Source organism: Vicia villosa, unplaced genomic scaffold, assembly GCF_029867415.1.
Source record: "Vicia villosa cultivar HV-30 ecotype Madison, WI unplaced genomic scaffold, Vvil1.0 ctg.002121F_1_1, whole genome shotgun sequence".
Classification (NCBI taxonomy): Eukaryota; Viridiplantae; Streptophyta; class Magnoliopsida; order Fabales; family Fabaceae; genus Vicia; species Vicia villosa.
Window position 1 is genome coordinate 174,966 of NW_026705846.1, and position 14,776 is coordinate 189,741.

Genomic DNA, 14,776 nt, shown 5'->3' on the forward strand with positions numbered 1-14,776 from the left:
ATATAGAAAAAAAATACAAATGAGACACTTTTTATGAGAATGAAAAAATACTTTCTTGGAGCCTAAAACTCAAATCCAATAAATTTCTATAAACATCTTAACCCAAGGTTAAGAGGGACATCTAACTCTCTAAAAAAACAACATAGATGTCACATTTAGAGCTGTCAAATGGACTAGTCCATATGGGCGGCCCCGACAGGCTCAAAAAATTACCCATTAAGGCTAGCCCATATGGTCTATGGATAATCCATTAGGCCCGCATAATTATAAATTTTTAAAAATATTAATATTTATATTGTCTTACTCCAAAATAACACATTAATTTTTCTCACCTCACTAAATTTTATCTCTATTCTATTCAATCTTTCTCTTTTAAATATTATACATTAATATAATCAACATTCTTTCATCCTATTATATTAATTTTTCTCTTAATTTAAATATTTAAGTATTATTTTATACAATTTAGACATATATTGTATTTAGAAACAATATTTATAAGAGATAATATAATACTTAAAAATATATTATGTTTAAAATAATATAATTTTTTAATTTTATTTATAATAAATATTATGGATTTTTGATTTTAATTTTTCAAAATAAAAAGTCCATTTATGGTCGGATAGCTCAAAGTGTAGTTATAGGCCAAACTCGAATAATAATTCTCGAGTCTATATTGCACATGAATTTTTTAACCCAACTTCAAAAAGCCCAAAGTCTGCCAAGACCGACCCGTTTAAAATCAAATAGACCATTTTAACAGCTCTAATCACATTCTCTATTCTCTGTTAGAGACTACTTAAACATGACAACAACTTTAAAAATCTCTAACAAGCCATAACCACCTATTATAGGTTAGCAAGAACAAATAATAAACTTCACTTATAAATAAGTTGTTGTTAAAATTTGCTTTTGAATCAGGTGAAATAATTGTTATTAGACTTTAATTACCTCTTGGTTTTTACCCATATACAATATTGATATCAATATTAATATGTTAAATTGTTATTTGTTAAGATACAAATAGAATCCAGACAATTCTTTCACTATTTGGTTTTTGAAATAAACATCAAATAAATCATTTTTGTGACCCAAAACTAATATTTAATCAACTTACTTCATATAAATATTCAAAAACGAACGGTCCCGATCGAATCCAACGAGGGTTTACCCACACACAAAGAAGAGAATAAAAAGCAATTCTATAAAAACAGAATGACGAAATTACCCTCACACCGCTGCAACAAATATTCGACTTCTTCTTCCACATTCCTTTTCTTCATCGTCATCTTCTCCATTCATCTGGTACACGCCAGCGACCTCCTTCTTCTTTCTTCGTAAGCTCCACTTTCCATTTCTCTCTCTCATCCTCTCTCTCTAGATTTCTTTTTCCGATTATTTCTAATATTGATTTTTCTTTCTCCATTTTCAAATTCTTTTTTCCGTAATGATTAACCTGAAAACCTAGCTCATTCGTTTATCTTTATTCATTTTTAAATCTTCAATCGATTTTTCAATTTCTTCTGATTGTTTCAGCTACCTTAGGGTATGTTAATTAATCCGCTGTTTTTTTTTTAGATTTTGATTATTGTTTAATTTAGGGTATAATCAATTAGGATTTCGTCTGATTGAGCTACAACGGTTTATTGATAATGATAATGATAATGATAATGATGATGATGTTTTTGTTTGCGTTTCAATTTGAATTCAAAAACTGTGTTATGATTGGGAGCTGAACTTTGTTTTTGTTTCATTCTGTGAGGTGATTTTAGATCCCGAACGAATTTTGAAGCATTTGTTTTATAATAAGAATTAATTTAATTATTGTTTTGTATATGTTAGTGTATGTTTGGTTATGCGGTGAGCAGATTTGATTCTGAGTGAGTTGATTTTGTAGAATTGATTCGGATTAAAAGTGAGTTGATGTAAAGTGATTTATGTTTGGATGCATTTATGTAAAAATGAGTTGAACAGTGTAAATTCAAAAGTTACATTGTAGATTCAATTAAGATAAATTATGGAGGCAGAATTAATTCTACTTTAGAAGAAACAAACACTTCAAAATCATTATAAAATCAATTCTACACCTCTAGAATTGCTTGCCTGTTGCTTTTCCAAAAGCAAAATCAAACATACACTTAATAATTGTTTTTTCAAATTTATTCAAACGTCTTGTGAACGTTTCTGTTTATTGTTATTTAGTTAAGGATAGATTTTTGAACCATGCTGCTAAGTACATTTTAAAATTATGAAAGAGGTAAAACTTTTTTCTTAAAGTATAACTTGGATTTGGTAATTTTTTTTTTAATTGTTTTGATTGCTGAACTTAAGTTGAATATGAAGACTAGAATAGAAAGACAATCTTATGTTTTTGATGTTTTATAATTTTAGATGGAAGTTCAACAACATGAAGCACTTTCTGAAAACAATGAGGCCAAACCGGATGAAGTTTCTTGTAAGAGAAGTAATACCATGCAAATTTATAGACAAGATGTTGTGAAGAATAAAAGCAGTGGGTTAATTGGGATTGTGACGGAAGTTAATGGTGATTCGGATTCAGATTCGGATTCAGATAGCGAAATCACTGATGATGAGGATGAGGATGGTGATGTTGAGGAGGGTGATGAAAGTAATAATGGTGGCAGAGGTTCTGATAGGAACGACACTTCTATGCATGGTAAAACTGCCGCGCTTCAGGCTAACGAGCTACGTGTACTCTGGAAAGATGAATCGGAGTCCAAACAGAATTTCAGTGACGTAGAAGTTATTGATCGTGGATTTTTACATGGTGATTTTGTAGCTGCTGCCTCTGATCCTACTGGGCAAGTGGGTGTTGTGGTTGATGTCAATATAACTGTGGATTTGTTGGCACATGATGGATCTGTGGTAAAAGAGGTATCATCAAAAGACTTAAAGCGTATTAGAGATTTCACTGTTGGTGATTATGTGGTGCTTGGGCCTTGGTTAGGAAGAATTGATGATGTTTTGGATAACGTGACTGTCTTATTTGATGATGGTTCAGTTTGTAAAGTCTCCAAAGCAGATCCAATGAATCTTAAACCGATTTCAAAGAATATTCTTGAAGATGGGCATTTCCCTTATTACCCGGGGCAACGTGTAAGGGCCAAGTCTTCATCAATCTTCAAGATGGCTAGATGGCTGTCTGGCTTGTGGAAAGCAAACAGGTTAGAAGGCACTGTCACCAATGTTACAGTTGGATCAGTGTTTGTTTATTGGATAGCGTCTGCAGGTTACGGGCCGTTTTCTTCTAATGCCCCAGCTGAGGAGCAGAGTCCAAAAAACTTAAAATTGTTGTCTTGTTTTGCTCATGCAAATTGGCAATTGGGTGACTGGTGTCTCTTACCCTCATCTGTGCTGTCATCCTCTGTTTCCGTAGACAAAAGTAAATCAAAATCGGAACATAGTGACTCTGTTAACATTGACTTGGAATCTAATCAAACAGAAAGTGGGTGTGATTCAGAAGAAGCTACAGTTGAGGAATCATATGGGAATAAGGATGCTATGGACCTTGACTCAGCAGGTGCTTTGATAGGGAATGGTGGAGATGATAGGAATAATCCTTCACACGAATCTAGCTCATGTGGTAGTTCTATCTCAGTATCTAAGGACCCTGTCCATGAAGCTTGGCCTCTTCATCGCAAGAAAATAAGGAAAGTTGTCATCAGGAAAGATAAAAGAGCCCGGAAGAAAGAGGAAAGCTTTGAAAAAGCCCTTATGATTGCCAACACTAGGACAAGAGTTGATGTTTCTTGGCAGGATGGAACGATAGAGCGTGAACTAGATTCTACAAGTTTAATTCCTATTGATAATCCTGGTGATCATGAATTTGTTTCAGAACAATATGTTGTAGAGAAAACCTCTGATGTCGGTGAGGATAATTGTGAAATTAGCCGAGTTGGGGTTGTGAGGAGTCTTAATGCCAAGGAGCGGACAGCTTGTGTGAGGTGGATAAAACCAGCTGCCAAGGCAGACGATCCCCGGGAATTTGACAAAGAGGAAATTGTAAGTGTCTATGAGCTAGAGGGCCATCCAGATTATGATTACTGCTACGGGGATGTGGTTGTTAGACTATTACCCGTGTCTGTCGGTGTAGAAGCTTCTGTTGGAAAGTCAACTGAGAAATCAGAGCTGGAGAATGATAAGAGTGGAATTATGAAGGTAGCGTCAACCCAGTCAACCCAAACAAGAACTTTGCCAACCCAGTCAACCCAAACAAAAACTTTGTCAACCCTGTCAACCCAAACAGGAACTTTATCTGGTGAAACTGATGTGGAGTTCTCAGACCTCTCTTGGGTTGGAAATATAACTGGCCTTAAGAATGGTGATATTGAAGTTACTTGGGCTGATGGGATGATATCGACGGTATGCTCATTTCATATATTAATTTCTTCCCATTCTTTTGACAACATAGATGCTGTGTGTTTACTAATATTCAATTTTTTACACATCATTATTATAAGACTCGTAATCTGCGTGCGTTGTTTCTGTCAATGGAAATGCCAAGTTTTAAAAAATGGTTTGATTAGAACATAATCAGGATGTTCAATTTCTCAGTGATAGAAATATTCTACTTAGTGGCTCTGTGTTGCTAGTACTGTAGCATATTATGCATAGTACTTGGCTACTTGCAATCAGCAAAGGTATCTTTCAGTTTCTGTGAAGAGTGATTCAGGAAGGCCTCTACGAATTGCTGGCAAGTGGAGTAGGATTTTGTGTTGGGATGCCTGTTGGGCTGTTAAAATCTGGTCCAGCTTTTAGAGTTCCAATCAATAACAATTAGATCTGAAAGTTGTCAAAACTTATTGCAGAAGTTTGAACTTGTATTACTTGGGAAATGGAGGAAAAGATGAATCTGTGTACCTTAGTTTGTAGGTATTTAGCAACCTAAAGGTTAAGAGTGGTTGAGGGGTTGAGTTAGGCCTAAACCCCGATTTCTAAAAGAATATTTAATCCTTAAGATAGAGTTATATAGTATAAAATAAAAATGGAGTTCTGTCATTGTTTAGTTGTCATTTTTATTGAGTGGGTGATCTTTTTCTAAATGTTTTCTTGAAGGTTTTATATCACCTACATTGTAATTGGTATTTTGTGTTCATTTTAGTATCTTTAGGCTTATATCATGTAATAGAAAAGCAGTGACTATTAGAAATAGCGAAGCATATTCTTTTTTCTACCAAAGTTACTAAAATTCCTTTTCTAGCATATTAAACAGTCTTTTGGTGCTAAAATAGATGAATTATGATTTATGAATCTTTCTCATTCACAGCCTTAAATGAGGTTTGATTTAGATTCATAATCAAAACCTTTTTCTCTATATAATCTAAGAGGCAATATTAGAGTTTGAGGTTAGTTTACAACATTTCCATTTTCACTGTATATAATTTACATTACTTCCAGGTTGGGCCTCAAGCAATTTATGTGGTTGGTAGAGATGATGATGATGAGTCAATTGCTGCAGGGAGCGATATAAGTGATGCTGCAAGTTGGGAAACCGTCAATGATGATGAAATGGAAGTCCTAGGGGAATCGAGAGAGGTTTGTTTCTTTTTCAACTATAATCTGTTTATTAGTAAGTTTTAAACTTTTTTCCTAAGAAGCCTACAGGAAAATCTATCACCTAGTACTGTTATCAGGAGTCCTATCAAAAAGTAGCATCTACCCGCAAAATTTGACTGTTTTACAGCTTGCTAGGGAAACCTAATATTTGATGAATGAAGTGGTTGTGAAACTTATCATAATATAAATAAATGGTGTTTTACCCTCATTTTAGAAGGTCTCTGAGTCAGTTTCTTCCTTCAATAAATGCATTTGTTTTATGGTAGACTTATCATGGGCCAACTAGAGATGTTAATAGTTATTATTAGTCTATAATTATACAAGATTTCATGCAGGATGTTAATAAGGAAAATTCAAGCGCTGCTTCTGAAGCAGAAGAGAATGGAGAGACGGATTTGGGTAGGACCGCAGCACTTTCTGTCCCGCTGGCAGCAATTCGATTCGTCACTAGACTTGCCTCTGGAATATTCTCCAGGGGACAAAGGAACTTAGATCCTGTTCACGTGCCGTCAAATGGTGAAATTGAATGTCTGTCACAAGTTCATGTCTTTGAGCCCAGCTCTCATAAATGTATTGCCATTGATGGTGGTGACAATTCAGGCAGCAAGAGTTTTAAAATTGAGGAGTCTGTTATTCCAGGAGGATCTGAAAATGTGGAAGCGTCTGAGACAATGTGCAGCTTGAAGAATGAAGATGCGCCTGCAAGTTATGATGATGATGCTTGCAGTTTGAAACATTTTGACATGGTTACAGATCCGTTAGACCATTATTATATTGGTGCAAATGGACAGGTACTGCTGCTTCTGCCTTTTTCTAATCATAATTGAACTAAGGAAATGAAATAATGAATAGGTAGTTGCATGTTTATTTTATGCATCATCTTCCTTCGATGAATATTAACCAAGACACAACAATCCTTTTAGGTTAGTATTATTATTGACAAACAATCCTTTTAGGTTAGTAGTATTATTGACAAACGATCCTTTTAGGATAGTATTATTATTGTACGTTAAATATTGATCATCTTAGTGCATCAAATATGTGAGTATGCACATGTACATTCAAATGCTTCTTTCTTTCTTTGTAATATAATTTCCTTTATTATATCATACCGAGGTCACTAAATGATTTTCGCTTCACTTTCAGAGGAACAACCGAAAATGGTATAAGAAGGTGCAACAAGATTGGGGAATACTACAAAATAACCTTCCTGGTCAGTGAACTATGATGATAGATTTATTCATACCATCGAAGTTTTTTGTATTGTGTTGCACTTAAGCTGTTTATACCCCCTTTTTAATAAATGTAAACAATTTGAACATTTTGACAGAGGAAATCTTTGTACGGGTTTATGAAGATAGAATGGATCTTTTGAGAGCAGTCATTGTAGGGCCATTCGGGACCCCTTACCAAGATGGGCTATTTTTCTTTGATTTTCACCTTCCGCCAGAGTATCCAGATGTTCCACCGGTAAGACATTATTTTAAAGCTACAGTACTGTGCAATTTATTATGTCCCTGCCATAAAAAGGAAGATGTTTAATTTTTAAATTTTATCTGCACGAATGTATCTCATGTCTTTCTGTGTTTTGGCCTAAATGATGCAGTCGGCATACTATCACTCAGGTGGTTGGCGTATAAACCCTAATTTGTACGAGGAGGGGAAGGTTTGCCTTAGCCTTCTCAATACATGGACAGGCAGAGGAAATGAAGTATGGGATCCAAAATCTTCCAGCATCCTTCAAGTTCTAGTTTCACTACAAGGGCTAGTACTCAACTCAAAGCCTTACTTCAATGAAGCTGGATATGATAAGCAAACTGGAACAGCCGAAGGAGAGAAGAATTCATTGTCATACAATGAGAATACATTTTTACTGAACTGCAAGACCATGATGTATCTCATACGGAAGCCTCCCAAGGTGATAATAAATAATCTTTAGATGTCTTACTTGATCCTATCCATTTGTTGAGATTTATGTTTCTTCTTTTAGTTGTGCAAAGTATATTTGACTGTTATCTTCTTGATGAATTCTTTAGGATTTCGAAGTGCTTATTAAAGCACATTTTAAGAGGCGCGGTCATTACATCCTCAAAGCTTGTGATGCATACATGAAAGGTTACTTGATTGGTTCGTTGAACAGAGATGCTTCCGTGAGTAATAATAGCAGTCCGAATTCAACTTCAGTTGGTTTCAAGCTGATGTTAGCCAAGATAGTGCCCAAACTTTTCTTGGCACTTAGCGAAGTTGGGGCTGATTGTGAGGAATTTAAGCATTTGAAAGAGTTGTAACAGAGTAAACACATCAATTCCTTAAAATTTGAAAGAGTTGCATCTTATGTGTTTCTATTTCTGCTATTAAAGACTTTTAATTTTCTTGTTCAAAAGACCAATTCATTTCTGGGAGCTTGAAGGAATAGAATTGATCTCAAAAGCATGAAAGAAGCAACCACTAACAGAGCAGGCTGGATATCCCTTTTGAGAATGTTAGAAGGGAGGAAATGTTTGTTACTAACTTTTACGTTATGAATTTTATTTTATTGAATATTGGAAAGAGGGTGGCAAGGGTTGGATTTCGTATGGTATGTAAAACCATTTGTTAATAATGGTCTTGCACTGGTTTATTAACTTGTGTGTGAGGATTTGATGAATTGAATATAATTGAAGAATAGCCAATTTTGTTTTTCTTCCTTCCACTCTTTACTTGTTCACCATAATGGATTCTACACAAGCTTCATTTTGGCGTCTTCACGTTTTGTGTGTTAGATTTGATCCAAATTCTTTTTTGATATAGTAGTCTAATGAAGATAAAAGTTTCTACTAATATGTGTGAAGTCACCCATTGATCATGTACCTACACATGTTTTTGGCTATGATCATTTCAAGAAAGTAATAGACTCCTTTCTAGAAACTTCTTTCTCTAAAACCAAGTAATTAAATTTAGGTAAAAGGTATTCAAATTTGATCATTGACCAAAAACATTAATTATTTAGACCTAGTTTATTCTAAAATAATCTTTCAATTTTTTTCCACCACCAGGATTCAACTCTACTGAGTCGTCTAATATGGTTCGGCGGTAAGTTCTTGCAGCCCCTTCATAATTGCAATTGTAGAAAATCAAATTGTGGTCATTTCTATCAAATTTAGTGCTAGTACCTTTTAAATTTTTCTATTAGAAATGTAAATAAATAAATTAATTTGAAGTATTTTTCTTCTCATAAATCTTTACATTTCATTTATCAAATTTCGTAGTGCTAATTTAGACATTGATTTTGTTTTTTTTTATCTTTAAGTAGTTATATTGATGATGACGATAATAATGAATTCTTCAACGATTGCCAATGCATTGTCAATGCTTGGTGATCCTGATGTTGGGAATTTACTTGTGAACACTTTGTCAATCATATCACTAAACATAATTATATGATATATAAAGTTTTAGAATAGTGTGTATCCGAGTATGAACGATTCATTTGTCAATCATATTAGTAAACATAATTATATGATATATAAAGTTTTAGAATAGTGTGTATCCGAGTATGAACGAATCATTTGCCAATCATATCAGTAAACATAATTATATGATATATAAAGTTTTAGAATAGTATGTATCCGAGTATGGACAATTCATTAGTCTATTAACCTTTATAGTTAGAATTTCAAGGTTTAAAGACATTTTAAACACTTTTTTTAGACAATGGTCTCGTATAATAACTGTTCAGGGTGCTTATGATTTTTTTGACCTAACGAATTATAGGAGGTTGTTTAGTCGGGATCCTATGCGTCTCTAGGACGTGTCTATTCTCTGATTATTCATGTCCTTCATGCTTCGTAAGGCCACGTTCGTCGACTAAGCTTTTTTTGACCTAGCCCATAACAAATATTCTCACGACTTCGATGACATAGCCATTTTATGACTTTGTTCTAGGATTCCCTATATTTCAAATGAAGTTGGTTTTCTCTAGACGATTTTCATGATTGTAACCTTTAGTGGGATAGGACAAATGAGATCTCGACAATCATTCTGAATAACGGGTCTTTTTTTGAAACTTAACGCCTAATCAAACCTGTTAATCATTAGTGGGTGTTGGGGACTCGACCCGACTTTTATTCTTCCTTCAAAGTCACTCAAACCAAATCCATCAATTTTCTGATCCCCATGCTTTTTGAGATCCAAATCGTCTGACTCTCAGGCATTAACCCAGTCTATGACTCAGTCCGAAATAATCATTTTATCATTAGTCAATTTTAAACCATCCAAATCCATGTCATAAAAAATAAAATAAGATTTTTTAGTCTATGTTCTGTTTTTTTTCTTTCTTATGAACACCGGGACTAAAATAAGTTGTTGGGCATTTTATGTTAATAAAATTAAAAGTACTTGTTGCCACTCCACCAAGTATAATCAAGTCATGAGTAACAACTTATGTTAGGTTCAGCTGGCAGCTATATACTCCCTCCGTTTTTTATTATAAGTCGTTTTAGACTTTTCACACAGTTTAAGAAAAATAATAATTGTTGTATAAAAATGAGAAATTATGAAGGTTTTTACAAAATTATCCTTCATTAATGACATATGGAAGATAAATTTATATAATTGAAAGGAGAGAGAATAATAAATATTTAAGGATATAATAGGAAAAGTAGCATTAATTATTCATTGGAATTGTAAAACAACTTATATTTAAATACAATTTTTTTTTCCAAAACGACTTATTATAAAAAACGGAGGGAGTATTATTTAATAAAGATTTTCGACTAAATTTAATAATCTTTTTGGGGCTACAAAAGCACCACATTTAAAGTATTTAACAAAAGAAATTATGATTAAAAGCTCTCTTTAAAGTTTCATTAAAAAATAGTATTTGTACAGCAAATTTCATTTCAGTAATGTTTGGCAAAACAGAAAATATGATAGCTTGGCTTATCTTGGGTGTGAAGTTAATAATCATGTTTATGGGTCCATTAAGCACTTTTGTATTTTGTTAAGCAAAGTTTTAAATGTGTCAATATCAATATTTAATTTGAGGTTGATAATTTGACCAAATGGTCTTCCATATTTGAGCTGTTTCTTCAAACACAAGCAAACTTGTGAAAGTACCAACTCATCCTTATTTCATCCACTTTCCATCATCACATCTTCTTGCTTTTTCAGAGAAATGGGGGTCACAATTTTTCTCAAAAACTCTACCTTCATCATGTTCTTAATTATTATTTTACTTTGTAGTTTTCTCTTGGATTGTGTCATGGCAAGTGTTTTTGCAGTTGGTGATGAAGATGAATGGAGTAGCCAAACAAACTATGCTACATGGGCAGAGAAACACAATTTCAGCCTTGGAGATGTTCTAGGTATTTCTTCATTTAACCTTTACTAAATCATTGTATTTGATTACACCAATATAAAATATAGTTTGTTTGATACCTTTTTGATCGCGTACAATGATCTCGATGTTATTTTTGTCTTTAACTTAAAAAAAGATTTTTTCTTTACCCACCTCCTTATGGGGGTCACCCCCAGCGAAAATTCCATTTTACCCCTGCTTCAGAAATGCATTTCCGAAGTATTTTTTTTCTAAATTTTTTCAGACTTCGGAAGTGCATTTCCGAAAAAATCCCAAAAATTGGGATTTTGATTAATTTGGAGATGCATCTCCGAAAAAACAAAAAAAATCTAAAAATTCCAAAAATTAATTTAGGATATGAATTAATTTATATATTATAAATTTGATATAATTTATGAGTAATAAATAATAATAATTATATATTTTGATATGATTTATTAGTTATGAATAATAATTATTATATATTTCTATTCTGATTCATATTTTAAAATTTAAAATAATTTTAATTAAAATAATTAAAATAATTTCACTTATAAAATGAGTTATAATTTTTTATTTATAATAATCATTATATATTTAAAAAAAATTTTAAAAATGAGTGTTTTATATTATATATTTATATAATAATTATAATAATTATTATATATTTATAAAAATTATTATATATTTATATATTTATATAATAATTATTATATATTAATTATAAATATATTTATATATTTATATAATAATTATAAAAATTAAAAAAATGAGTGTTTTAATTTATAATAATTATTATATATTTGTATATTCATATATTAATTATTATATATTATATATTTATATATTTCACTTACAAAATTAATAATTATTATTATATATTTATATATTTCTATTCGGATTCATAATTAAAAATGAGATAATTTTTTATTTAGTTTAAAAAATTAAAAAAAGATTTTGTCTTAATTTTATTTAATGAATAAATTTTATATTTAATTCTATATAATTCAAAATTTACTTATGGAATTAAAATGTTTTTGATTTATATAAGTTAATATAATAATTTTTAACATTCAAATAGTTTAGGATGTTTTGATTCACATTGATTTTGTTGATTCACCTTCATTTTATTGATTCACCTTGATTTTATACCTATTAATTGTATTGATTCACCTTGATTTTAATTTTTTTAATAATTATTAATTATTTCGGAAGTGTATATCCGAAACATTCCAAGACCAATTTGGTCTTGGAATATTTCGGAAGTTCATTTCCGAATTCCTCCAAGGGGGTGCGTTCGGAGATGAACTTCCGAAAACACCACATTTTCTGAAAAGTAACATTATTTCGGAGATGCATCTCCGAAATCAATATTTTATATTAAAAAAACACGTTTTCGGAGATATATTTCCGAAAACACCTTTTTTAACAAAAAAAAAAGATACCTTTTCGGAAATGAACTTCCGAAACAGGGGTAGTGTGGTAATTCCCCAGGGGTGGGGAAGAAGGTTAGGAGGTGGGTGAAGAAATTTTCTAAAAAAAACTATATTAATGTATCAACTCTTTATTTAAAATATAGTAGTATGTTAGTAATTTTTCTCTAATTAACCAAAAAAAACTTAAAAATCAGTTGCTAAATTCGTCATGAAAAATATTAATTATTTATTTTAAAACCATTAAGGGACCAATATATTCTTAAACTATTGTAGTTGATTTGGTTTGATGCCTTTAGCTTCAAAGTTTATTTTACTCCACTTAAAAAAAATTACATGGGTCTCTCAATTCTTAAAAAATCTAGAAATCAATCGTTTCAACCACTTTATTCGTTAGAAAAATCTAGAAATTAATTTTTTTTATCTAATTAACGACAAAAAAGAAAAATTAAAAATCAATCATTAAATTCGTCACTAATAAATAAAAATGACTAATATGATCGGCTTTAAATAGTTAAGTGATTAATATACTATGCTTTAAAATTAAGGTTAACATACTATTAAAAAAAAGATTAAGCTATAAAATAATCATATGATTATATTTACCATTACCTTCAAGATAATTTTTGGTGTTGGATTGGTGTAGTTTTCAAATATGTGAAGGGGCAACATAATGTATATGAAGTGAGAGAGGATACTTTTAGATCATGTGAAACAAGTAGTGGAGTATTGGCTAAGTATGAGAGTGGAGAAGATCAAGTGGTTCTCAATAAGGTGAAGAAATATTGGTTCATTTGTAATATAGTAGGACATTGTCTTGGAGGAATGAGGTTTGGAATTGAAGTGAAAGAAGATAGAAACAATGTAATTAGCTCCATGGATGGTGAATTAAATCCAAATATTCAACCAACTCCTTTGGAGAATTCTTGTGTTTCTCAAAGATGGAGAGTGTTTGGGAAGTTCTTTCCTTTTGGAATTGTATTGTTATTGTGCAATTTGTATTTTTGATTAAGAATTTGCTTAGGTATATTAACTTGGTTGTTTTATATTTATTTTTGCACATTGTGATATATAATTTTTTTGGGTTTTACCCGGTTTTTTTTTTTTTTTTTCTAGAAAAAGGAATTTTGATATATATGAAATTCAATAAAGTTTGATCGAATGAGTATAGTTTTTCTCTAAAAATTTAAATTCAGGTTCTCCTAAATATATTGTATTTTAATTTGATTCTAATTAAAAATTTGTGCTGAAACTTTAGTTCATTAGTGTTTAATGCATCAACCTACTTTCATTACTATATTTTTTCCCATTATTTTATTATCACTATAGGCTCAATAATATGGACAATTTCTCAATACACCTATGATTCTCTTACACACTGCGTAAAATTCTAATTATGTCCTCTACTTCTGTAGATGCACATTCGGAAGCACTATTTTTTTAAAAAAAATTGTCAGCTTTCGTAGGTACATCTACGAAAGTGTAATAAACTAATACAAATGATGATAAAATACACTTAAATTCAGTTCAGAAATTATTTCGTAGGTGCATCTACGGAATGACTTAGCGCCACATTATTCCGTAGATGCATCTACGGAAGTATCTGATATAGTTTGAACCAGCTTGATCACTTCCCCATTGTTACATTTCTTCATCAACACTCACTCTCCACAACCTAAAAACCCTACTTCTCCAATACCATCTTTCACTCCAAAACTCAAATTTTTTGGTGCAACAAATCAAAAGGAGCAAGAGAAGACTGAATTTCAGGTAAATATTCATCTTCAACCATTGCATTGCTCACATTATGCATTAAATTTCTGTTAAAAAAAGTAACGTTACTTCTGTAGATGCATCTAAGAAACGTGTTGAAGATGAACACTTCTGTAGGTGCATCTACGGAACGTGCATCTACGGAACAATGCCTGTGTTGTTTTTCCAGCAGTGTTGTATTTTTTTTGTTATTTTGGCAATTGTTTGCAAATAGGTATGATGCACCCCCATAATATCGCTAGAGAAGTAGTTCTTTTAGTCGATGTTTCTCCGAATGTTGAAGGGGTAGTTGGCTAACAAGAATTGAAGATTCTCTGTTATTTGTGGTTTGCATAACCATGATTTGTGCGAAAAATTACAAGGACATCCTAGTGTATGTCGGTTCGATCCGGAAGAGAAGACATGTATTAGTGACATGTCCTTGAATCTTGTCCAACCGAAAAATATACTTGCCACATTGAAAAGGAAGGAACCCGACAGCGTATCGAATATAAGGCAAGTGTATAATCAACAATACTGCAATAATAAGGCGAGTAGGGGAGATAGGAGTGAGATGCAACAACTGTTGAAAATGTTGGATGACAACAAATATGTGACGCGCTACAGAACTTGCGATGACGGGGTTACGGTCCAAGATATTTTTTGGACTCATCCGAATTCGATAAAGTTGTTC

At 31.9% G+C, this 14,776-nt stretch overlaps 2 protein-coding genes across 2 annotated transcripts; both read left to right on the plus strand.

The window, feature by feature from the left end:
• The first annotated feature begins 1,201 nt into the window (after positions 1–1,201).
• Positions 1,202–8,270, plus strand: LOC131637962 (probable ubiquitin-conjugating enzyme E2 23). Its single transcript, XM_058908527.1, has 8 exons — positions 1,202–1,340; positions 2,395–4,386; positions 5,422–5,559; positions 5,916–6,371; positions 6,727–6,793; positions 6,911–7,050; positions 7,187–7,498; positions 7,617–8,270. The coding sequence occupies exons 2-8, from the start codon at positions 2,395–2,397 to the stop codon at positions 7,866–7,868; spliced, it is 3,357 nt and encodes a 1,118-aa protein (XP_058764510.1). The 5' UTR covers positions 1,202–1,340; the 3' UTR covers positions 7,869–8,270.
• Positions 8,271–10,683: 2,413 nt separating this feature from the next.
• Positions 10,684–13,420, plus strand: LOC131637963 (basic blue protein-like). Its single transcript, XM_058908528.1, has 2 exons — positions 10,684–10,925; positions 12,977–13,420. Exons 1-2 carry the CDS (start codon positions 10,736–10,738, stop codon positions 13,336–13,338), a joined length of 552 nt encoding a protein of 183 aa, XP_058764511.1. The 5' UTR covers positions 10,684–10,735; the 3' UTR covers positions 13,339–13,420.
• The last annotated feature ends 1,356 nt before the right edge of the window (positions 13,421–14,776 follow it).